The 27,305-nt window shown below is 32.0% G+C and overlaps 1 protein-coding gene across 3 annotated transcripts; it reads right to left on the bottom strand.

Moving 5' to 3' along the window:
* Positions 1 to 1,626: 1,626 nt before the first annotated feature.
* Positions 1,627 to 23,509, bottom strand: LOC110624371. 3 transcript variants are annotated; one of them, XM_043960534.1, is made up of 18 exons: positions 23,054 to 23,509; positions 21,875 to 21,954; positions 19,363 to 19,413; positions 13,999 to 14,520; positions 13,618 to 13,875; positions 12,664 to 12,729; positions 11,761 to 11,940; positions 10,787 to 10,838; positions 10,389 to 10,673; positions 9,403 to 9,513; positions 7,515 to 7,706; positions 7,126 to 7,401; positions 5,360 to 5,983; positions 4,096 to 4,601; positions 3,946 to 4,006; positions 3,771 to 3,839; positions 2,801 to 3,577; positions 1,627 to 2,113 (listed from the first exon to the last, which is right to left on the bottom strand). In XM_043960534.1, the coding sequence occupies exons 1-17, from the start codon at positions 23,288 to 23,290 to the stop codon at positions 3,404 to 3,406; spliced, it is 3,744 nt and encodes a 1,247-aa protein (XP_043816469.1). In that variant the 5' UTR covers positions 23,291 to 23,509; the 3' UTR covers positions 1,627 to 2,113; positions 2,801 to 3,403. The 3 variants fall into 3 exon arrangements, with proteins under 3 accessions (XP_043816469.1, XP_021625157.1, XP_043816471.1); XM_021769465.2 differs by having other exon boundaries at positions 2,801 to 3,481; XM_043960536.1 differs by lacking the exons at positions 1,627 to 2,113; positions 2,801 to 3,577; positions 3,946 to 4,006 and having other exon boundaries at positions 4,047 to 4,601.
* Between the last annotated feature and the right edge of the window lie 3,796 nt (positions 23,510 to 27,305).

The following is a 27,305-nucleotide window of genomic DNA, read 5'->3' as shown; positions in this document are numbered from 1 at the left end:
TAAATCTTCAAATAGCACTTGCCAGTAGAGGAATTTAACAATAGCAAGCAATAAAGTTGCAGAAACTCAGAAACAAAGTCTAAATAGAGAATGTACTGAGAAACTCATGATCTGAAATAGTGGGAGGACTAAATAATTAATGATCTGAAATAATATGTGATACATAGTTTTAATTAAAATGTCCCTTGTAATTTCAAAATAGAATTATTGGATCCTTTTATTAGAAACCGTTAATTCCGTCTATTAATTTTGCATAAAATATCTGAAATAGTTTTGGTCTATCCTCTAATTTACAATATTACACTCCTTTCAACACTTACTTTCTATATCAATTTCAATCTAATTCAATCCACCATTTCCCTTTTCAGAAAATTCTTTAATCTAATTATAATTTGTAAAATACAATCCATCAATACAATCTAAAAGTAAAATAACTGAGAAACACAATCGTCATTTGAATTTGGAGCCTCGCAGTTGTTGTTCCTTGTTCATTGTGATGCAATAGCATTGCGAGACCAACGACGGTTAGCCGAGAGTAAGATGGATGGAGAAGAACTTTCGAGGGAATAATATTTTGAATTAAATATAAATAGTTAAAAGATAGAATTTCTCTTTTTTTTTTCTTTTTCTCCCCTATTTAATATTTAGAATAAACACAAAGAACCTATGTTAGAAGCATACAATTTTCAAAATAGAAAGAGTGATACATAGCAATATCCTGACGTGGCCAGAAATTAATTTAAAACAAATGGAGAGATTAAAAAAACAGATACATTTTTTAAATAAAAAGATTAAATAATTAATTGTACTCCTTTCATCTTATCATTTTTATTCATATTAATTATCCAATTTTTTTATACTATAATAAATATAAATGAACTATTATAACTCTATTTAATTAAATTTAATTTTTAAAAAATTACTTAAAATATCTTTTACTATTTAAGAAAATTTAATATTCTTAAGTATAATTAAAAAGTTAATATTTTATAAAAAAAGTAAATTTTATTGTGTAAAAAATAAAATATTAATAAATAGTAATTATTTATTATTATTAATTAACGTGTTTTTGATAGTGATGTTGGCAGTCCAAAAGGGAGGCCCGAGATAGAAATTACAAGCTCTCAACATAAATTAATATTTTGTTTTTGACAATGTTATTAGATGAAAAAGGCTAATAAATGTATTTGTTATATTAATTATTAGTTTCTCTTTCATTTGCACCTATGAAATTTACCAAAAAAAGTCAAAACACAAAACGACATACCTCAATTTTAATCAGTAGCATAAATCTTTTATAGCATCCTTAAACTATTATGAATTCAAAGACAACTTTTTTTAGGATAGAAAATAAAAGGCGAACTTCAACTTTATTAAAATTTGTAATTATATAGATCATTGATTGTTATGATAAAATTAAGTAATAATTTAATTGTATAGAGTCCAGCTCCTGTATTACAAACAAAGCCTCAAACCACCAAATCACTACCCAATGGTCCTTACAGAATTCTATAATGACAAATTTGATCTCTTTACTGCCTAAGAGGCTATGGATACTCGAATTAATCATCACACAATTTGATAATAAAAGTTTAAATCAAAGGAACATAACAAAACAGGAGATGGTGACCAAAATTTTCTATTTATTTAAATCAGCTCACACATTTCTAGTCAAAACAAGAATAAGATAATTTCTTACAACAATCGCACTTGCTACAGAAATAATATGAAATTACATATTTACATATTCCAATAAAACATATCAGTGGACTTATGAAGATGTCTTTAGTCACAGACCTCACCAAAACGTAACAGAGCCTTGTGAACCAAGCCTGCTTCGATCGCCTTAAGCCCACTTTTCTCAGCATACAAAATCCTAGGTGTGTTCTTCTCACAATTAAGTTAATAAACCTCAAGAGTTGGAAAGAACTCACAGTTTTTATTATGCGAGGATGGCTGTTTAAAAATGAAGCCAGCACTAATGTTAACTTCTGGAATATTAAAAAAAAAGGGAAATGAATGGCCAAGAAGAAACAATTCTGTACAGACAAAAACAAGGATTCTCCTGATATTGCCGGGAAAATCTTCTGTAGGCAAAATGCACACAGATTTACTGCATCCACATGAAAACCAAAAGTACTTCAATACATGCAACGAGAGAACAGTAAATCAAGATTTCAAATGTTTTAAAAGAATAAAGTTCAAGTGTTAGATGAGGTCTCTCCAGACTTTTCGACCCATCGATGTTGGGTTCTCAAAGCAGGAAACTATAGAGACATGCCTAACCCTTAGCATGTTTGCATCAAGCTACTCTTATCAGGTTTTGGAGCTAGAATTCCCAGATAACTGAGATCAGAGGGGTAGGCAATATCAGGGAGGATAAATTAAATTGGTGAAGGGAAATGAATGGTAATGACATCTTAACTCCCCTTTTCTGTTTCCTTTTTTTAGTGTTTTTTATGGTAATTTCCATATTATTATTCATTTCAAATATTTTCCTGATAACTCCCCCCCTGCTCCAACTGTATCCATCACTCTTTAAATATCTGAAAGGAAGGTATGTCATTCTCTTTTCTGCCCTCCACCCAAATTGAAGGGGAAGTATTCACCCCAATTTCCCTTCCCCTTCCCTCTCCGGCTCCCCATACTTCAATTCATTCCTTACCTTCTCCTATTTAAACTTCCAAATACAATGTCCAAGTCTTATGATTTTGTTTTTTCCATAGCTTAGACAACGGCCAGTATATTAGAATTTATAAATAATTTAAATACAAAAAAAAGCTGAGGACAGATGAAATACCTGAACCTGAGGATATGTTAAATCTCAGAATCTGAACAAGAGGCAAAATGGATGGCCAACCAATGAATATAATTACTCCAAAAATTTTCTTGAATTTGTAGTCTGGGTTTAGCAAAAGGTCTCCAGTCTCCAGATAACAATCTCCGTATGACGTCAATGCATGATTGTGTGAAGAAGTTCCCAACAGCAGATATGACTATAAGCAGCAGCATCAAACTCACTGTTTTCCTAGTTGTCAAGGTGAAAAAAACTGAAGAGGAGTCTCATCTAGTATGTGCATATATATAAAGCACAATGGATGTCCAACTCGTACGAATTTCAATTTTGTGTAATCAGCCTTCTTATATTTCATTTGGGAAGAGGAGGTCTAGGAACCTGCGGCTACTTCAATAAAAAAATTTTGCCTTGCTGAAGTACTCCATGAATCAGAGTAGCTTTTCAACTTATGCCTAAAAAATAAGTACAATCCAATTATGGATTTTCAGAACTCGGTCAAATGTTGCCAGGTGGAAGACCATGACTGTTGAACAAAGAACAGCAAGTTATGCACGACTGCAGTCTCTCCAAGATTAGAAGCAATAAAATTGCATGGGGGTCACTAGATTATAGCCCATCATTTGATAACTGGAGTATCCCACGCATCTGAAGGTATGGATTTTCCAACAGCTTTTCATTGTTGCTCTGAACAGCAGAAGCACGAGCAAAAAGGTAAGTGATATTCATCAGTGCTATCCCATAAGAAGAACTATAATAGCACCACAAAAATGAGACAAGGTCCTAATGAAGATAGGGATTTAATTAGAGAACATCTCAATACTCTGGAAAGGTACTTGAAGGATGGAATGAAACCATCACTATTAATATCACAAAAGCATGGGTAATACTCGAAACTTATCTATTGCTCCCATACTGTTATTGTTTCAAACCTAAAATTGCAGTACTTCCTTTAAGCAGTATAATGAAGTTCTACCTGTTGTGCTTTGAAGACAAGATTCTGAAGCATGTGTTGGTACTCATCAGGTTTTTCTGTCATCATTCTCTGAAAAGTCCCACATTTATCAGCAAGGATAAATTGAAATTTAAAACATAAACAAATAAATACTAACAGATCAAGGTCATCAGTGAAGGAAAAGAAAGCATCTTGCCTTCAAAAGAAAAGCAGAAGAGTAATACGCTACCCTTGAATCTGTATCATCTAAAAGTTCCCTGCCAAAACCAAAAGTGGAAGATGTTTGATATGTCTTACATAAATATGAGGCAGAATCTTCCTTGTGGAGTATGGAAAGAGAGATCACCTAAAGAACTGTTCTCCACCAACTTCTTGAAATGCAGAAGGGTCTGCTGTGCATTTACCAATTAGAAGCAATAAAAGAGTGGCCCTAATATCTGATGCAGCACCAGGAAGGTTTCCTCTTCCTTTGCTACCAACGGCAACACCCAGTGAAATATTGTCTGCTGCTGCGCCAGCAAGCTGAATCAATGGCCAATAGAACAATACAGCAGGAACACGTGTAACTAATTGCATAGGAACAATAGCCTGTCCTTTCAGAAGCATGGCTGCCATTGAAGCCATCTCACACTTCAGAGGATTATTAATGCTGTAGCTGGACCTGCCATCAGTTTCCTCAAATTCAATCTGGGAACTATTTTCTTGCTGAGAGACCCGCTCAGCACCATCAATTTGTTTAACCTCAGCTACTGTGCCCCCATAAACTGTACCTTGTTGGGTATTTTCTCCATATGGCATCACAGTTGACGGTAGAACTTTCAGGCACAACTGAGAGAATAGTATGTCACACATCTGCACAGAAAATACGAAAAGAAAGAGGGGCATAATGCTCATTACCAACAATTTTCAAGAAACCAAAAGCAATGCCAACTGCTTTTAGAAAATGAAAACCAAACAAAAGTTAACACCATTTCACTAACAGATCTGTTTGTAGACCCAATCCCCTGAAAAATCCACAATCTATGCCAATTTTGCCCATCTTTCAATTTTTTTTTTCAATTATGCCTCCAAGTTTGTGCCCATTATACCCTTCCCGTGCACATAAACATTTGTGTAAGCAATTATTTATTCCTTAGAATTTTTAGTATTTGATTATGAAGCCACATGTGTACTTTAGGAGTCATTAAACCTATAGGACTGGTACTTGCCTGAATTAGGTCAAGACAAGGGAAAGGTTACAATTAATTGGCAAAATTGGGTGTCACCAAAATTGACATGCTAAAGTTTCAAAGTTTTAAGGTCATACCCCAGAATAAAAAGGAAAGATGTTTCCTAGACAACAAAACCGTCCGATAATTCTACATGTTATTCCCCTAGGAATTTAGGGCAAAAAACAAAATACTAGCAAACAGGCCATCTAATTAGACAGATTATTCAATAATATGCGAAGTGGAATTAGCATGAGAAACATCCTAGGTTCATCCAATCTTCAAGACAGCAGTGGTGGATCCTGTTTACATGCCTATCAAAGTAATATACCTATGACCTCATAATTATCTCTGATGCCTAATCAAACGGTTTACATTTTACAGGCTATCAAAGACAGATACCTTCAAAATGTTTATGCGATCTGTTTCATTTATTTGGGCTACCAAAGATAAGGCACTGCTCATAATGTCTATCACTGCATTGGCTTTCTCAAGCCGGTTATCCAAATGTCCATGACCAGAACTGCCGCTGTTTAACTGTTGCATTTCATTCTCATCCAATAAAAATTTACATCGCATGAGAAGCCTCTCTAGGACAAATAGGAAACCCCATCTGATGACGTAGTCCTTGGACTTCAGAAGTCCACACATAAGCCAAATGGACAAAGGAACATCTGACGCGTCTGAAGAATCATGAACACTAGCACGGGCAATTATATGCTGCAAGTTTTTGATATTCGACCATATGCTCTCATCCCTTCCATCAGTAATTTCCATAATAAGTAGATCACCTAACCAGGTATAGCCATTCTGGCGGTAAGCAACTCTTTCTGAATGAAGAAGGGAATGCAAAGTGGCCCATGCAAGCTTTGCTTTCATGATAACACTATTTCTTAAGCCTGCATTCCCAATGCTTTCTAGGAACTTGTAAGATTTTGACATCTGCATTAGATGGGAAAACTCTTTGTCCAAATGAGTAAAAGATGCAATTATTGCATCCAATCTCTCTGTGATATTCTCTAAGAGCTGCAAAAGATAAAATTAGATTAGAAATGAAGTAGGGATTAAAAATTTGTAACAAACTTAGAAGGAAAGAAAGCAGGCAATTTTCACATTATGAAGCAGGTAACAGTAAAATATTTCATACAATGATAAAACTATGTTTTTGTGTGTATGCATGCATGCAAACTCATTTTGTTCAATGATAAGTCCGCGTGTGTCTGCGTGGCAAGCAAAACCAGTACTGAATGGCAAACTGCCAAACGCTTGACAACTGATGAACAGAAGCAATATTTTTTCAACCTAAACAACTCAATCATCATATGACTATCCAAGGAACCATGAGAAAAATCTCAAACTGAACTGCAAAAGGATATAGGTAAATCTATCATCTAATATAGTCCATTACAAATGGTAACTTTCATCTTCATTCAACCCATAACTCTAGCAACACAACTAGTTAGAAGCACTAATAATGCAACTTCATTACTAAATAGAACTGATGGAAACCTATTCTGGCTGTATCTATGATATATAATCGGTTTTTCTGAACAGGGAATTCCTCCTCATACTTCGCATGACAATAGCAACACAGACAGCTACAAGCATGGTAATTATTACATAATTTGATTAATAAAAAAAAGATGTGCATTATAGTAACCAAGATCGAGGTGATATAAAATAAATCATCCATGTAGTGGGTGGCCATAGGTGACTCGGAAGTCGGAACATATAATTAGAAGACATTGCAGAGGTCCAAATTGAGTGGCCTAGTACTTTTGGCCAGGTGAAGTCCTAAAAGCCTAAATGTTAGGACCCTGCTGTGAACATGTTGATAAAGCCGACCCGTATCCACATAATGTTAAGACCCTGCTACTACCAATCTAGTAATGCAATTCATCTTGTAGCAAAGCACTTGGAAAGAAAGGTGCACAACAAGTATCGTTGAACATTTGATTGATAATCACACAACAAAGTATGAGGAGTGAGAATGACCAACTCAGCAATAACATTGGACATTCTAAACAGGCAACCTACTTACTTTAACAGAAAATGCAAAATTTGAATATGTATTTATGTATGCATATAGTTATCAGCAAATGCCCCTTCTAGATGAAGCACAACATCCACACCCTTGGATTCATACAAACCATCTCGCTTAAGCTTACCATATTTAGTCGTTCATTGTTGGAATATCTAGACAAAGCAGCAGAAACTGATCTTCTCAGAAGCTCCCCAATGCCTTCTACTCCAAGTTTAACAGAAATATAAAAAGCTTCAGGTGCACCAGCAAGAGAAAGCAGGGCTGATAGAAGTTGAATCTCATCATCACTATATTCAGAAACTCCAGTAGCTATACATGCTTCATTTATTTGATGCAAAGCATAGTCAAAAAGAACCAAATATAGATTTCTCCTGTCTTCTCTCAAGGAAGAAAGAGAATACTACAAAGAGGAAAAAAAAAAAGATTCAGATACAGATGGATTCATTACAACACAGAAACAATCCACAGCACTTAATAGCTTAATCCAAAGTATGTGATCACTGATTTGCAAACCTCATAGAAAAAGAACTCAATTCCTCCAATCAGGTCAACCTGGTCTATGAGAAAAACCGGTGCCTTTGAAACATCTAGTGTTGGCTCATCAGGAACTTGATAACACATATTTGTTAACATGCAAATAAGCCTGCTATGAACTAATTCTGCCCAAGAATTTATCCTGCTAATCTCTACAATTCTCTTAATAACCTGAAAATGAATGCAGAAAAAATTATCAAATCTCGTCCAAAAGAAGGTTCACAAAACCACAATGATTCACATCTGATTGGAGCACAGATATTATTGCATGGAGCCTTACAAACAGGAAATCCAAACGACAAACTCCACATGCAACATGAATTTCATTGCTTATAAAGTTGACAAGACGAAAAAAGGATGTCATTCAGGCCTAAAGATTTGTACTTAGTGATATGTTGAGACAGTTGGTGCAAAGAAACCAAAACAAAAAATAAATAACAGGTACCAATGAGCTTCGGCTCAGTGATACTTGATTCATCCCTGGGCTTTGAGGACTGGGCACATTAAACCAAAAAAAAAAAGGAAAGAAAGAACAGGGAAGATGATAGCTAGACATTTCTCTCTTGTTTTCTCACTTAAAGCTTATGCAACTAAAAGCAATCTGCTAAAAAGTTTCTTCAGCTAAGATTCTTCTTTTGAGTAGCTTTCCAAAAACAAGCTTATAGAACCTCAACAAGGGTCAGGTTTTCAAATCGTTCATTTTCAACAATGTTCAAGCAATTAAAGTTTTAAGTTGAACCATAATAATAATAATAATAAAAATAAATCACAGTGAAATTTATTCAAGCTGATTCTTATCCCAAGTTATAAATTCAAAACTGAAAGACTGCAGGGCAGTTATTTCTTCCACTCAATATATTCTCCGATTCAAATGGATCAGACTGCATTCTCTGAGGGCTGGTAAGTGGTAATGCAAATTAAAGTGAAGACCCCTGTTGATCTGACAGAAACATGTTTCTTTCAACCCCCATCATGACAGACACATAACTACTGAATGTAGATGCCCAAAGAACAGAGGGGCAAAGAATAGGTAAGCCAGAATTCATAACCTACATAGCATACTGTTTAGGCATGAGAGACATGGTTAAGGAAGTAAAATCTCCATAACACCGCCAAATTGTACCCTTTTTGGAAGTTAATTTGCTATTGTACAATCCACATTTACTTTATAGTTGTAGCAGCAATGAACATAGACCACAGATTTGTTCTCACTGGTTAGAGAAGCATAAATAAAGGGTTAAAGGAAAAGCCTAAAAAACCCGTACTCAAATGGTTTTGCAATTTTACCCTCGAAGTTTCATTTCTGGCAATTAGATCTTTTAACCTTCAGTTTTTCTTTCTGCAATTCTACCATCATAGATACTTAGCTCAAATCACCATGACTCAATTCGATTGTCTAAATCAGTTGACCATACCACCAAATCATGCCATTGTCAAAGGTCCATTTGTGTTGGTCAATTGCAAACTAAGCATCCGTTTAGCAAATCAACCATTTTAAGTTTCAGTCCCCTCTCCCTCAATCCCCTCCTCCAGCCAGCATAGTTGTCACCAACAGTCCCAAATGGAAGTAGAAGCTGCAAAAATATTTGGGGTACCTTTCCCTTCTCATAATTGCCAAAAATTGAAGAAATTCAATCGAAAACCAATCCGGTGACAGAATTCATGAAAAAATTAAAAGTCAAAAAACCTAATCGCTGAAACTAGAACCTTTAAAAAAAAAAAATAAAACAAGCTTAGTTTGTTTTTTCTGCTGTATATAACAGGAAATTGTTTGGGGGGGGGGGGGGGGTTGTTGGAGGGGAAGAAGAAGAAACTGAATTCCAATAGTATAACCGCAAAGAAGTAAAGCTAGAAAAGAAATACTCACCCTTATGTCAAGACCTTCCAACCGTTTTCTAAGGATTTTGCCTCTATCACAAACAAAATAAAGTAAACAGCTCAAAGCAGATGCCCAGACGGATTCTTCCTTCTCTTGTGTCTGCAAAAATATAAAATAAAATAAAATAAGATAAAATTAGAGATCAGTTGGTTAATGAATTATAAAAACAAATCAACAGCATAATACATTAATAATATCAGAGAAAGACGGCTTTATGTTGCAACATTAACTAACATTTATGTTTCTGAATTTCAACTAAAATAGCTTAAAAAATCCTAATGCAGTCTCTTTCATGTTCCAAGTCCTATGATCTATCCTACAAAAGAGTCCTTGGTTAACATACAACAACTTGGAATGATGGTTCCAACCATGATAATTAGTTTAAATTTCAACTAATAGGCTGTGTTTGGTACAAGGGCCAAGAGGATCTTTCAACTAATAGCTATACTATGTAGTGTTGCATGCATACAAGATAATCCAACTATACAAAATACTTATTTAAACACCAAATAAACAAACAATATGCAATATAATAGAAAGTGAAATGATAAATATAAAGAATACAAAATGAGAAACTGTTATAGATTAAATCCATAACAGAAACTGAATAGAAAAAGAGTTTCTTTCAATTTATATTGTCCACATCATGTTTAAGTTTTGCTTTTCAAATATATATATATATTTTTTACTTCTATCAGGGGAATGGATAAGCTATCCCATGGGGAGTGAAGGAGCCAAAACAAACAAGATAACCATTCATCCTTGCACTGTCCAATTAAAGCACCAAGCACAGAACAGCAGAGCATTCCTGTCCAGTCCATTTAATCAAACACCCTAGTTTCTTCAAAAAGTTCAGGGAGTACAATAATTTTAGGTAAAGGTTGAAGACATCCATGAAGTCAAATGGTAAAGAAGAGTCAAGGCAAATCAGCCAACCAAAGAATTGCTTAAATGATGCTAAAAAAAATCCATACCTGGACAAGAAGAAGAAGTATCTCATACAAAATGTTTAAAATCCAAGATTCAAAGTTATCAATAGCTGACAAAGAGCCCAACTTGTTAGTAGAATCTGCTTTCCTATTCTCCTGTGCTGCAAGTTGCTCATCGGTATCAGCAAATGCCTCCTGTGAATACTCTTCTTTAATTGTAGAAGAGTCATCCACCATCATTGGTTCCAGTAGATGACCATGGACACCAAGGTTCAGAATCAAATCAAAAGCACGAACCCTACAAGTTGCTTTTGGAGAACTAAGCATTTCCTGTAAAAAGATTTCAAAAACAAACATTAGAATATTTCACAATGCACACAAACACACACACAAAAATAAATAAAAAAAATAAAAACTATTCAGATATTTCATTGATGCTGCACCTCAAGCATGGACAGAGTGAGGGGAGCAGCAGTCCCAGAGTCCAATACATACCTACAAAGAAAATGTTCAACAATCTTCTATGATTAATTCTTCTGAACAAAGTGACAAGATAGAATAAGAAAGAGATCATTGACTTTTTTTTTCAACATTACGAAGAAAAAGAAAAGGTGTAATTTGAGAATCCAACTGCATTAAACCTAGAGACTTAAAAAAAACCTGTATTTTTTACTTTTGAGTCTAAGGAGGAACCCTCAGCAATAAGCTTACAATATTTCAATAGCCCAAATTTCACTATTTTGACAATTTAACTAACACGGATGACGATTGGCACTAAATTTTAGAAGATGATTCCTAAAATCAAAAACATTGAAAATCAGTAAATGAGCAAGGGCAAAGGCCAAATAGTTATCTATGTTAAGTTAATCAATATTTGCTTGCTAAACATGAAAATTGTCAAGTCAAAAAAACTCAAGCTAGACACACCTTGTAACTCAAGCATATAGTGCTGACGGTTACCATAAACAAACCACAATAATTAAAATTTAAAATTACCGAACTAAACCATGGTTTGAGAATCCATTGGCAATTCTGGAATGCTTTCACCCCAGACTTCTCTGATCTAAAGCTACTTTCACCATTCACTTCGAATTAACAATCTATACATGCAACAAATAGGGCTAGTCCCCACAATTTCAGATAGTTGCATGCCACTTTCTTTTCCATATTGCAGATGACATGGCAATCCATACTTCAAATAACTTTAGCCCTGAAGATGATTGAGAAAGTCCAGAAACTAGGTAATTTCCAATACAATCACAATATCATAAACATTGTGAATCAATTAACCATATACTAATGATGTGTGCAAATCTAAGAGAGACATCTATAGATACAAAATGTTGCAGTGGCAGGTTGAAAATATAATATACAACAGATTGAAATAAGAACAATAGGTAAATGCAACAAGACTTACATGTCAATGACAAGTTTGATAAGGACGCTCACAGCCACATCCATTGATGGCTTCCCACTGTTATTACTTAGTCTAGATGTTAAGGTGAAGTTATTAGCACCCGGAGAATATGTCTCTGAGCTAACAGCAGCAATAACCTCACATACCTCAGCAGGATTCAGTCGTAGTGGTTGCTGTTCACTAAATCACATTTAAAAATAAAAAGGATGAGAGAAGGAAGGATGGGCAGCGGAAAGGTAAAAACTAATGATTTTAATCTGTTCATGAACAGAAAGAAAGGTAATTATGGATTTCAACAACTAACTTCCCACATCCACTATAACATGCAACATAGATAAGCAAGTGAAATAGAAGGTACCAAATTCAAAACCGTTGCAGCAGGAAAGGAATATGGGGAGTTTAAATCCAAAGCCAGAAAGGCAAAATTATTAATAGAATTTATATATCCAGATAAACCATGATGTCTGAGAATGATATTGGTTGAAGTTTCGGATTTAAGTTCAAAAAGAATCAAAATTACATAACTGCTGGAGTTCCTTTAAAGCAACATAATCAGAAAGCCATCTTCTTTTGATTTGCTTTCATATGTTCTTTCCTCTTACTTACCTGAGGTTATTTAATGAGGAAACCCTATCCTCCACTCTCCTTGTACTACAATTTTCTCTCAAGAGGGAAAATACTTTAACATGGGAAAACGGAGCTCCTCCTAGAAATAAAAATACTGACATACAACTATTTCATGTAAAATTGAAAATACAGACTAAAGCCAATATAAAGGAAAGGAAAAAAGAACTGGTGCAGCAATTATAATGACCATAAAGCACAAAAAATAAAAACCAGAGTGACAGTTATCCAAATCCAAGATAACACTGGGAATATAATTGTAAGGATCTCCCATTGTACCTATAGTGGCGATACTGGAAAAGTGGTCGAGCACGTGTGCGAAATGTGCTTGCAGGAGAATCCTTCCTGCGAAAAAGGAATCAGAATATTAGTAACATAATTAAGTTAGACATAAGGTTAGACTATACTTGAACTGCACGATTTGGAATATCCGAATTATCTTTAACAAGCCCTCAGAAAAAGTTTCAGTTCCATACTTCAAGACTGTGATTTAATAAAAGATAGTAAAAAATATACATTCATACATTTTAGCCTTATTTCTGAAATGTCCAGAAACTGTATGAATAGATCAAATTTTCTTTACCATCTCATGATATAATTATTTGTTAATTTGGTAATGTTAACATCTTGTCTACAGTTCTTAGAACTGGCAAGGCAAAACTAAATGATGTTTTCCTAGTCTTATCCTCCCTCCCTGTAGCTCCTGTGTTTCAAAATCTAATGCAAAACTAATATTAAATAAAAATTAAATATATAACAGTAAGCAATAAAACACATCAATCAACTCAACTATTCACATGCTTATCTGATTCACTTCCTTTCACTAGCTGCTAGGTGAAGAACATTCGTGAGAATTAACCAAAGTCAAATTTGGGTGGTCAACCAAACTGACACACAGGTGATTCCTAACAAAAGAAACATTAGGATTCATATATTTACGATCTCAACAACTATTAATGATGCCAGGTAAAGAAAAGATCAGGCAAGACAAAAAAACAGACCATTAAACTACTCTCCAGATTCAAGCCAAAGTTGCTTAAATATCGTTGTTATCACATGTATGCCCTTTCTTAAATGGAAAGACAACTTTGGACTTGGTCTTAGCACAGACAAGTCACCAATCATCTATTAAGGGATTAAATTAATTTAAGCACAGAAAGGAAGTAACTAATCTTAATAGGAACAAAATTCTCCAAGCATGACAAAGCAATAATTTCAGTTAGAAGAACATGCCAAATTTGGCGAGGTCCTGATTTACTGCGTTTAGATGCTGTTATTGCTCTCAAATGAGGACGAGCAGAGGCTGAATTAGTGATTGTCGTAAATGATGAGGGCTGCAACAGTTGATCAAGATAAGGCATATCTGTAGTTCCAAAATATTTCCAAGGCTGACCCTTCATTTTCGCTTCCATGTCTCCCACGAGCAGAGCTGCAGCACCTAATTCTAGAAAATTTCGTATGCCCATATCTTGGAGGTCCACAGCACGGCCACTGCATTATAAAACACGGCATGCAGTTGAATTATTTAAGCAACATATTACAGAAACATAAGGCTATAAATTGCAAAGTTGAAAAGGTAGATGAGGACAGAAGGTAAGTTCAAAATGCAATTACTTTTCAGCAGAAAGAAATGACAGCGAATGTTCCCCAACCCAATACCACTTCAAAACATCAGCAGCAATATAATTCAGATCTTCCCCTGCGTCAACTTTTTCCATATTTGATAAGTTTGAAACAGGTAAGGTGATAGCATCTTTCTTCTCTGAAGATTCCCCGCCATTAGCAGGGTTTAATTGGGAATTAAAGGATCTACTCAACAAAGATGACAGTGATGGAAGCGACTGTCTTGATGCAGAGGGAGCTCCAGCAAAAGCTGCTGGTTGGAATGACCGCTTGGGGACATATTTAGCCACTAGAGAACGCACATAATTTAATGACTTTACAAGTGCCCCCGAAGCAAAACTAGATACAGGCAAAGAAGGTGAAGAATTTGTAGAAGCTGCTGACACAACGGATTGTTGATTCAGAGAACGTGACCATGGTGACAGCCATTTATTTGGACTTGCATCACACTCAGCAATTGTGCACACACAAAACCGATCAATCTGAAGCAATGTCTCTTCGCTTGGTTTATATCTGCAGCACAAGAACAATGAACTCATAAAACACAATCAATGGAATCTAGCAGAGCTGGCTACTTTATCAAGACGCACGTGGAAAATATATCAGTAGCACAGACAATGAACAATGGACATGCATCCGGTGCAATGAGTTCAGAGAAACCTACAATTGCAGGAAAGCCTTTGAGGAGATCTGAAGCTTCATTATGTCAACTCTATTGAGTTATTTCATAGGGGAAATTGCAAAAAATATATATATATATATACACTGCAGTTTCTTGCTATTTTCAAATCAGGGTCTGAACTCTGAAGTTAAGTTTGTGATAAAATTAACCACGTGGTTACGACAAAAGAAAGTTTTTTACCCTAACAGTGTTAATACTTGTTGATATGGCATTACGTATTACTACAAAATTTATTTTAAGCCACATTTAAAAGAAAAATTAAAAATTGATTATAAACTAGCAAGCAATGTGGTTATTTCAAGACAAAAACAAACCACAGTTCACTTCAAAAATAATCCATGTGCAAGACCTCCAAACTATGATGTAGGATCAAGACAAGTTTTTCCTATTATTCAACAAATTGATTTCAGCATATTTGCTTAGAAGTTCATGGTTCCAAATTCCTTTTGTCATGACAGTAGTATGTCTTAGTTTCTTGGCTTAATTATATTTCCCTAATGGAAGATATTTACTCTGCAATGAGTACATATCTCTGAGTTTCAGCAGTCTCTTTACTACTTTCGTATCAATTCATGCTCTGTTTTTTTGAAAAGAAAAACAGGATAGAACAGAATATAAAAGAACCCATGCAAAGAATTAACTAGCAACATCACATGCCCATTTCCTACTGCTCTTTTCATCCATATAGCGAGGGCAATAATGTCACTCCTCTTTCACCATTGTATGATATAATAGCAGTACCATATCCTTTCATCCATATGGTCCATGAAATTATCATGCAATAACAAATTAGAAAATTATCTCACAGTCCCACGACGAGATCAACTGTGCACTCTTTTCCATCCATGCACACAAGAAAAGACACGACTTTGCACACTGCCTTCAATTGTGATAAAGTTAATCTCATATAATATGATCTTGTAAAGGTAAAAAAAAATATTGCATACTCCATTTCAACTTCTAGGAATTGTGAATCATATATATTATCATAACATTCTATCTGTCATGAGATTTTCAAAAATAAAAAAAGTGAAATTTTCTGGAATCAAACAAATATAGGTCAATGTTAGACTCATGGTTAAGTCATTATAAATAGCAAAATGAATTTGAAATTCTCAACTGACCACCTTCTCAAGATATCTTCTGTTAGCACTTAGCACAATGACCACATCCATTAAAGGCTGATACCGCAAGCAATGCCAAGGTATACAGGACTCTCCAGAATTGTTAAAAGGTATTATCAGAGGGGAAGGGGATATATGTGCAACAGAGAAAAGTATTAGAGAAAAAAGATGCTAGAAGCTGTGGTGTTATTTTTTTGTTGGAGAGTGGATGATGAGGAAGATGAACAATAATTAATTTTTTTCTTTAATTTTATTTTAAATAAATTTTATTTTCCAAGTCAGCATTTATTTAATGTTGTTTTTGTAAAATCCTTGCATAATCATAAGGCACTACTTTGGTACAAATTAATCTCATATCTTGATTTGAAAATGAGCATAATCACAATATACTTTATTGTAATTTCGTAGCTATTCAATATATAGATAATTGAAAGCAGTGTTATCAAGGCAAGAGGTGACACTAAGACGACATGGCAATGCCTTTTTAAAAAAGGCAACAAAGCTAAAATTTTGTTATATATTTTAAATATACATATGTATACATATAAACACTTCAATGAACACCATTATTCAAAAGAAAAATATTCAAATGAAATATATATATTATTTACAGCAATAGTAGAAGAGAAATTTTTTTTTAAAAAAAGAAAAGTAAAAAGAGAATCTGTTGTTGTGCCAGCTCCAACAAAGAGAGAAGAGAGGATGAGAAAGAGTAAGGAGAAAAGGAGAGAGGATAGAAAAAAAGAAAAAGAAAAGACATGCTGCTATGCAGGTCCAGTAGGGAGAGAAGAGAGGAGAAAGAAAAGAAAGAAGAAGAGAGAAAGAGAGAGAGAGGAGGGTAGACATACTTAGTTGCTAGTATTAGGAGCAAGAAAGAATAAGAAATTTGCATTTTGGTTGTTGTGGAAGTGTTATCTACTCTTTGAAAGAGATGGAGAGAGATTAGGATTTCTCTTTTGTTGTTTAAAAGCATTTAAAAAAAAAAGCTTGCGTCAGTGAGAAGGCGTTGCCTTTGTGCAGGGCACCTTGCCTCAGTCAGCTGAGGCGGGAGGGTGGCACCTCACCTCGCCTCTCTTGCGTTTTTTCACCTTTAACAACACTAACTGAAAGCAAGTAACCTACCTTCTTCCCCAATTTCACATAACTGATAAAATTGCAATTAAATTTGCAGTGGCAATCATCATATTCAAGGGCTAATTTATATCCATAGACCCTCAACTTTGAAGTTTGTTATACTTCAATCCCTCATCTTTAATTTGTTATTATAAAATCCCTCATCTTTAAAAGTGTTACATAAAAATCCCTAATCTTTAAAAACATTACATAAAAATGTATCATCTTTACAAACGTTTCATAAAAATCCATAAGACCATTTTTCATCTAATTTATCAGGCAAAATTGACATATAAAAATATCACAATGTAAAAAATTAAAAATATGTGAGGAGAGATAATATTATTAATACTCATATAGCAATTTTTATTTTTATATTGAGACATTGTCATGAATCAATTTTGCAAGGAAAAAAAATGGATTGAGGGATTTTTATGTAACATTTTTAAAATGGACTTTATGGTAATAAATAAAAGGTGAGTGATTGAAGTGTAACAATCTTTAAAGTTGAGAGATGATGGATAAAAATTGCCCAGACTCAAGAACAAAACCAAAATATCACATGTTATGACAAATTGCAAGATCAATAGGTGGAAGTATTACAACCATCTAATATCAAGAAAATCCTTTACTAGCAACATTCTATTGGCACAAGTCTACAAGTACTCGTAGATCTAGATTGACCAATCCAAAGAAGTCATAAGCTTATGTAAAAAACAGCAGAGTAAATATTTTCTCTTATACAATTTTCTCTTTCGTTTTTCAAGCGCATGAAATATCAGCACACTGTACATCCTGGTTAGCTCAATGCCTAGAGAAGACATAAGCATAAGCACAACAAGACTCAAAGCCTATAGTCTTATTTGACTATACCTCAAAGATGTACCAGTACCAAGCACAAGGAAAACAAACACATGCAAAAGGAAAACAAACACATGCATGCATACATATTACCAGAATCTTAAGAAATCATGCAGCAGGAACAACTACTGAAAAAAGACATATAGCTAATCAAAAGAGACAAGTTGCTAATATATGGCTTTGCAATGGTCAATACACACCCCACTTGCATAACTTGGCTCCCTCTAGCTAGCTAATCTAAGAGACACATAAAAAAACATACACCCTTAACACTCTGATCTTAAAAACAAAAACAGAAATCTAATTCTTAATTTTATCTCTTCTTAGGCCAAAAAGCAGTGCAAAAGACTGTTTTGTATAAATATATACTTCCTCTATACCATAATTTTTGTCCATCTTTCCATTTTTAGATGTCCTAAAGTATTGTTCACTTTCCTTTTTTACATTAAGATTAACATATAAATTGGCTATTATAAGTCTATTTAATTTTATCATTTTCAACACAATCCCTTATTAATTATTTATTTTTTCAAAATGAGAATTCAAACCATCTCTTAGCATTTAATTCAAACCATATGTTATTAATAATGATTTTATTGTTTCAGTAAAACTTAATATCCTCATTTTATATTAAAGATGCATACAAATTGAAAAGTTAATAGAAAAAATTTTATCCTTTAACTAAAATGACTATAATTTCGTAATTTATGTAAAAAATCAAAGTGGACAAAAATTACAGGACAGAGGGAGTAATTCTTAATTCTTACTGCTCACTGAAGGCAGACAAACTTGAGCAGCTATAAAAGTACAGATCAACCATCTGATCAAACTTAAATGAACTTATCCAAGTACCACCCATGTAGTATACGCCACTATAAAGCAGAGAATTGTTTTTGAAGTAGATATAATGTGAAAACATAAATACATATATATTACAATCTCAAGTGCACTCTAATCTGTATCCTCAAAAATATGTGTGTGTGTGAACACACGTGGGCACATATTTGTGTGATACACAATTGAGAACATATTTGGAGTTCAGTTTTCTTTCCCACTTCAAATCTAATAAAACCCAAAGCTATACCGTAAGTACCAGTAGAAGAATGCAACAAAAACAGTGGCCCAAATAAGCTACAGTTAACTATACATGCGCATCTTACACTAGCATCTCAAATCTTCATACAACTCACACAGGGAAAGACTGAATTATAAAAGCCATTTGCATACAAGCTGTGAAGAAGCATGTGGAGTCAGGAAAATGGATAGCCATAAGCAACAAATGGCTAGCAAAATATAGAAGGCAGCTCCAATAAAGTAAATACTACTAAAAGATCAATGATGATTCGCACAACTTCCCTGCATTAATTGTATGTTAGATAATCATCTATTTTGATTTACAAATTTTTGATATTGATGTAGACTTGGTGGTTTAACAAAGTTGAATGGGAAAAAAGGATTCACATAGCCAACCCCAATTAGTGTGGGACAAAAGCTTAGTAGTAGTTAGTAGTAGCTGTTGTTGTTGAGCAAACTAAAAAAGATAATAGATAAACAAGTTTGTGAAAGAAGACATACCGTAGAAGGTACCGCTTTAAAAGTGCGACACACCTTGCAACAACTTGTGGGCTGGTGCATATAAAAGCCATATCAGAGAAAAAATAAAAAATAATGACAATCATATCTTTACAAAATATGATCAAAGAAGAAAACTGAAGCTGTGGATAAAAAAATTGGATCACAAGTTGCAACATATCAATAAAAAGAATAACATATGAACAACCGAAGATCCATAGAATATTGATAAAAATTGTTAAATTTGGGTCAGGCCTAACTCACCCAAAAGCTAGCTCAGAGGAAGAGTGCCTAAGGCCCATAGGTACATATAAGGGGCACATTACCCCTTTCTACAATCGATGTGGGATTCAATACACCCCTCACGCCCTGAATTTTACTAGTGCGTCACATATTTATTTATGGAAAGTCCAACATCGGATGGGAGGCTCTGATACCATGTTAATGGGTCAGGCCTAACTCACCCAAATCCTAACTCAAGGGGAGGAGGGCCTATGGCGCATATAAGGGGCACATTACCCTTTCCACATCCAATGTTGGATTCAATAAAAATGAAAACAACTAAACAAGACAGAATTATTTTGATTTTTTTTTAAATAAGCATTTTTCTCGATAATTTGAAGTTTACGTTTTAGTGCAATTTAGAAAATTTTATTATCACTACCCATTTTGAATTGTGCATGGCACATGATAAGTAGTTATAATAACAAGTAGAAATAGTGTTTATTGCATAAAATATATTACTTTCACAATGATAAAATATTGAACACTGCATCAAAAATGCAGCAATGAGATCAAAATGTAATAAACAATTTTACAACCCATTAGAAATTCTTAGAAGAATATAAGTTTATTCAAAGTTACAATGTTTTGCCTTGTGATTTTGTCTTAATTTGATGTGTAAAATACTATTATCATGACTAATATTGAAATTATGAGTTCAATTTTTTCCTATTTTAACAATAATTATAGATTATTGAAGCTGTGAGCAATCCACATATGTAGTTTATACAAGCCATGATACCGCATGCATGGCATGGAATAATAGTAATATTTAACCCATCAATGAGTTATGCTAATTATAAAATTACCATTTGCAAAGGTAAACTCCATATTTTAATATTGACTAAATTCAAAAATTAATTAAAAAAATTAAACTAAATTATTACTACACAAAAACTAATTTAAATTATACCAAAACAAAAACTAATTTAAATTATACTAAACTATATTTCAAGAAAAATCTTATATAAACTCAACTATAAAGGAAAAGCATTCAAAAGTAGTTTTTTTTCCATATTTAAAATTGCAAATAAGGTTTTACTATGAGTATTAGTAAATGTTACAAGTATAAATAAAAATTAGCATAAAATTCCATATGACAATCAGCAAAAGATTTAGCAGTCCATGTATGTAATATTTATTGTTCTTTTTAGTCCTTTAAAAAGTTTCCTCCATCACTTGTACTCCTTTTTAAATACATTGGGAGCATTCAGAAAGTTGGTTGCTATGTATTTAGAATTGGTTTAAAACTATCCCATTGGAATCCTAATCCTGATAGGAGTAAGGTTAATCACCAAATCTCTATAAATGCCTGTGAGTTTAGTTATTTTTTAGGTTTTTTGTTAATCTAATTTAGGAGACAACTTGGTTTGGTTGGAAGGCCTTAATGTCCAATTTCCACTTTGCTCATTTTCTCAGCGGCTCCAAACATAAGATTAATGACCACAGGCAAGTAAAAACAGCCTCCATTTTCCTTTCTCCTCCTTTCTTTTTCTAATAAGCTCTAATTCAACACTCTTAAACATACTTTTCCTTCTTTAAATCTCAGATCTAACTCTCACCATTGCTTGAAATTTACCTACTTGAAGAGAATCAGCAGCCAGGCATTTGAATCTATCCTACATCAATGGCGCAGCATAAGCTTGTATGTACGCACCATGTGATATAAGAAACATGTGAACCTTATCTATGGATAAAATTTTCTACTGAAGTCACATCAGATGCCCTTCCCTGCTCTTTTGCTGTAGTATTTTCCCCTCTTTGTAGAATATGGAAAACAAGTAAAATCAAGAATGTTCAAACATAGAAGCAAGTCAAACAAGGTTGTAAGTTCAATTCCTCTCCCAGACCGCCAGCCAAAAGGAAAAAAAAATGTTGTCACGCTAAATAGATCCACCATGTATGACCCTGGTTATGCATGTCCCAATATCATGTGCATATGGGCTGAAGCAGCACATACTTACAAAAAAAAATTCAAATGGAATCCTACAAGATGTTTACGGTACCATTCTCTCGGTATATGATGTATGCTAAGGCACTAGAATACCAGGTCATTCATTCACATGAATCAAATCAACCAAAAAAGAAAGATAAAACTGTAAGGAAAATAGCCGACAAAAAAAGAATAAACTATACAGAGATAAATAGGAATAAAATTAACATTGGCACATTTAGATTTCATTTAGATAGTAAATATTTCCATACAAAAAAAAGAAGAAAAAATAATATTTACCTGCGCTCCCTTTCAGCAATTGTATGTTCTAAAATTACAGTATAAGCCAGGTCAGTTGTTGCAGGTGATGCAAGATAATCCTGCCAATCATGAACTAAAGTTGTAAGAATCAGAATTAAATCCCACATAGATATGTAGTAAAGATAACATTTTTTATCCATTGCTTCATATGAGTTGAAGCCAAAAATAAAGCAAATTTGGACGAACTCACTTTATCACTTGAGTTATAGGCCCAGAGCCGAGCACACATCACTCATATGGAGTATCAAAGAAGACTAGATTCAATTAGATGGTAAAAGGAGAGGGAGCTTTGCTTTGCAAACAACCTTGTGTTGTCAATGCACCAAGATATCAATGCTAATTCAAGGCATCTAAGAAAAATATTATGGAAAAGAGATATTACATCTAAAGTTCTGTTGGTACATAAACGCAATAGCTTAAAAGAAGGCTCTATTGGGCTTTAGAAACAATAATGACAAAGAAGGGAACGCATCAACAGTGATTCAATTAAGCCTGGTCAATATTCCCTTCCCTCTTTCTCTTTCTTTCTAGGCTTCAGACAAATATTACTGCACTGTGGAAGTACAGAAAAGAAGAAAAGTGGGAGAGAGAGGGCGAAGACTGGAACATTCAGCATAACCCTTGTACATCCTAAACAATAATTACTTAAAACTAGCATCCTGGATGTATTATCACTCAAAAACACAAAGCAATCAATTAAAACACCAGAAGTTCGAGGTGTAAGTTACCGCAAGAAGCAAAATTTATCCCGTATAAACTTTCTCAGAGAGGAAATTCCATTTAAAGGTTGAAAATAAATATGACAAAAAAAAAAAGACCATACATATAGAATCCAAAAACATAAAAAAGAAATCTTATTCATAAAGCAACTGTTTTCCGAGAAAATGCAGAAATAAGCTAAATTGAATCAAATTTCACAACTTCTTGTACGCGGGTGAGAAACTGGGGGAGAGCTTCAGCTAACCAGCCTAAATACACTCAATTCCCCCTCTAGTTTACTAAAATTCTAATAACAAATTCTCAAATTTACAACTTAACGCAAAATGAAATCGTCAATTTAAACCTCAAACAGAAATCCACAACCCCAAGATCCAATCAGAAACCAACAGAAACAAACAATTAAAAAAATGCAGAAGCGGCGCAATACTAATTACTCACGCGAAGAGTTCTAGAAGCTTCAGTGACAGAGACCGAAGGATTCCCATGGTGTGAGGTGGAGACGGCAGCTGCAGCAGCGGAGGAGAGGCAATCAGCGATGGCATGGCGAAGGGGCTCGGGAGGCTTCTTAATAGAAGAAGATCTCAGACGAGACGCGCTACCATAGGCGGAGAGCTGGTAGAGCGGAAACCGGGAACTGCCGTGGCTGTTCCGGGAAGGACTGAAGGTAGAAGACATGAATAGGAGACGGAATCTGTATGTGAGATTGCGGAGAAAGCAGCAGATTACAGTTTTAGGGCAGAGAAAGGAGCTCTACGAAGTCAGTATCTAGACGAAGACTCCACATTTGAACGGAGAATCGAAATTGTAAGTGGTTTCGTTGTGTGTCTCTGTAACAGGAAGTGAAAAAGCGAAAGAGAGAGAAAGATTGAAGAGCGATGATTTTATTTAAGATGGGAAACATCAACAATTCTTAATGAATTAATAGACAAATTATTACTTAGCCCTTCAATTTTAATAAAAATATATTAAAATTTTAAAAATTTTATTAATTAATTTTTTTATTAATTTTAATAGTTAAATATAATATAAAAAAAATAATTAATATAATTTTTTAAAATTAAATAATAATTTTTTAAATAAAAAATTAATTATTAATAAATTTTTTATTTTAAATAATAAATATTTAATTTATAATATTTTAATATATTTTTTAAAATTAAATGACTATTTAATAAATTATTTCTAGTAATTTTAACTTCATAAATTTGAGTATTAGCTGTTACTGTATATGTATGCGTAGATTTATTAGCTGGCATCCGCTAATCATGTTTCTGCTTTGGGGAATATTACGTCAAAGTCCCTCTGGTTTAACAATCTTTTTTATATTCGGATGATTTTTTCAAAAAATTAGATTGCAATACTTTTTAAACTTTTTTCTTATAAGAATAAAAATTTCCCTTTAAAATTTTTTGCAGACGTTTTTTTTTAATCAAAATTTATTTTCTTTTAATATCAAATTAAATAAAAAATGAAAAATTATTTAATAATTTAAAACAACCTATTTTTACTATTAAAATAAAATACCATTATCTACTCCCACTATTTTATAAAAATAAACTTAATTTCATTTTTCAATATATTTCACTTTTTATTTTGAAATTATACCATTATTTAATATAAGTAAAATTATTAGTTTTGAAAATAATTTAATCATGGAATAATATAAATTGATAGTATTTTAGAAAAGTTGAAATTAAAAATTTTATAAAAATTTAATTTATTAATTTTTTTATTTAAAATTGAACAATTTAATTATTTTTTAATTTATAAAATTTTTATTTTTAAATAAAATAAAATTATGCATAATTTTATAAAAAATCATTTAAATTCTTTTTTTATAAAATAAATTAATATAAATTTATTATGTTAACGACTTTTTGATAAAAAAATTAATTTTTTTATTAATTTATAATTTAATCTAAAATATAATTATCTAAATTTACAAATTTATTATATTTATATCTAATTTTAATACTTAATCAAGAGAAATAAGGCTTATTGATTGTGGCAATATCACATAGACTCATGTAATATATATTTATATAAAAATCTCAAAATATTTTAATAATTTATGATTTAATTCAAAATTTTAAAATTTATAATTTAACTCAAAATTTTAAAATTAATAATTTGACTCAAAATATTTTTTTTAAATGGAAATTAGAAATTATCTGATAGTAGAATTATGATAACTCTTTATTCAAATATATTTATTATTAAATTAAATATGCAAATAAAAATGTTTAATTTTACTCTTTTTTACAATTTCTTCTCTTTTATTTCACTTTATAACTCTTTCTCCCATTATAATTTTAGTATTAGTTGTGTAATATTTTTTTTAGTTACTTTCTTTTATTAGTAATTTTAATATTTTTTATATTTGTTTTTAGTAATATTTTTTGTTAGTAATTATTAATAACACATTCGCATTTTATTATAATATGCTAATAATAATTTTAAATTTGTAACCAGTAATTTTTATTTTAAAAATAATACTAGTAACAATATTTTTATAAAAAATTATTTTATGTATTGAAATTATTTTAAAATAAATAACTTTTATGTTGTTACTTTTATTAATTAGAGAAGGAAAATATATTTTTATAAACTTTAGAAGGAAAATATATTTTTATAAACTTTATTTTTTAAAGAGCATTTTATTATTAGAAATTGATTAAAAACACAAAAGTGTTTTTAATTTGGAAAAGACACAACTTTTTCTTTGGTTTGAACAAATATCTCCTATTTTTATTTCTATAATTAAATTTTAAAAAACTTTACTTTATGAAATTATATTTTTAAAAATTTTACTTTACTTTTATCTCTTTTAAATAGCGTTAAATGTCCTTACTGTAAGGTCAAACCCGAGAGTCCAACATTATTGTTAATTTATTTTGTCGATCCAGTGATGAAAAATTCATTGCATTAATTTTTTGTTTTAAATAATGATTTATTTTCATATATTAATATTATATATATAATTACATATTCTCCTATGACCATTTTATAGTCCATGGAATTTGCTAATGTTAACCATGTTATAACTATTATAATATATGAGAAAATTTATAATATAAATATTATATTTATTGATGTTCTAATATAAAAAAAATAGGGTTTATAATAGTTTCGTAAACTTATTTAGAAAAGAAAATATTTCTCCATTTATTATTCTTTTACTATTTTTCGTTTTATCCGTTATTGATGTCTAACCGTTTTTCTACTATAATGTCATATATTTATATCATTTAGATTCGTACGTACGAATATGTTACAGCCTTTTTCACGTCAAACGACCATTTAATTTTTCCAGCACGTATATAGATAGAGCTACTTGGTGACTTGGTGTGCTTTCCTTTCTCTTGTTATATCACTGGACTAAATTTTATTCAGATGGACTTGCATGTTAAATCTGTCCGGACCTAATTCTCTTAACCGAACTGAAATGCGCAACGTAAGGCTGATTCACCTTAAAAAGAGTCTGATAAATTTTGAATTTATGTTCTCTTAGAGATCGACCTTATCTCTAAACGTAGAAAACTCGGCGGTCATCATTTATAATAGTAATAATTTTATTATAATTATTAATTATATTATGTTTTATATAAATTTTATCATAATTAATGATGAACCACTAATCATTGTACATGGGATTATTGTGTTAAATATTTTTTCATGAAATTGGGCTGTAAATACATAATTTTATATTAATAAAAATTATAAAATAAAAATAATATAACATTAATAATTGAGAGTTTGTATGACTAAAACCATTGAATTGTTAAAAGTTTTGACGTACCATGAATATCGATAAGATTACTTTAAAAAGTGACGTGGCATACTTCCCTTTATTATTCTTACTTTTGTAATTTATTTAAGATTATTTTTTTACTTTAAATATAAAATCATGTCTTATGTAAAATATAACAATAAATTATGTATTCAAAATAATATAATAAAAAAAATTATATGACGCAAAAATAAAGAATAAAATAATGTGTAGTGCCCGAGTGAAATAACTAGCTGAATTATAAAGTACAGGAACATATATGAATCGGCTGTTGACCTCAATTTTTTTTTTTAAAGAAAAATATATTATAAAGATGACACATTAATAGTAATAATAATGAGAAAAAAATAATATAAATTTATTTAAAATTTATATTTATCTTTTTTAATATATTATATATAATGGTGAAGTAAATTCTCAAGATTATTTAATATCAAATTTTTAATTTTTAGAACTCGAATTCTATACCTCTAAATTCTAAAGATAATTATAGTATTAGTAAGTTATTTAATATTGGGAATAGAAATTCAGTTAAATTGTTTTGGATTGTAAATTTTTTTAATATAATTATTAATAATACTTTTATTTTCAATTAGAAAATGTGTTAATAAACTGCTGCCTATTTCTGATTTGATGCTAATTTTGTTTTTATTAACATACATTTATTGTATTTCTAAGATCGCTAGAGCATAGTAATAGAGTTACAATAAAAGAAATCAAACGCCACCAAAATCAAATAAATTAAAATTCAGAAAATAAATCAAAACCAAACTTCACACAGTATGAAATGATTCGTATTCTAATATTCAAATTAGGCACAATCCATCAATAAGTCGCAGCTTCTATGAACCTCAATGCACAAACGTTTTAACTCTTTTTCCTCTTCTATCTCTTTTTATT

The sequence above is a fragment of the Manihot esculenta genome, chromosome 10 (genome assembly GCF_001659605.2).
Source record: "Manihot esculenta cultivar AM560-2 chromosome 10, M.esculenta_v8, whole genome shotgun sequence".
NCBI classification, from domain to species: Eukaryota; Viridiplantae; Streptophyta; class Magnoliopsida; order Malpighiales; family Euphorbiaceae; genus Manihot; species Manihot esculenta.
Note: the sequence above shows the minus strand (reverse complement) of the source record. Positions and strands in the feature narration are given on the sequence as shown.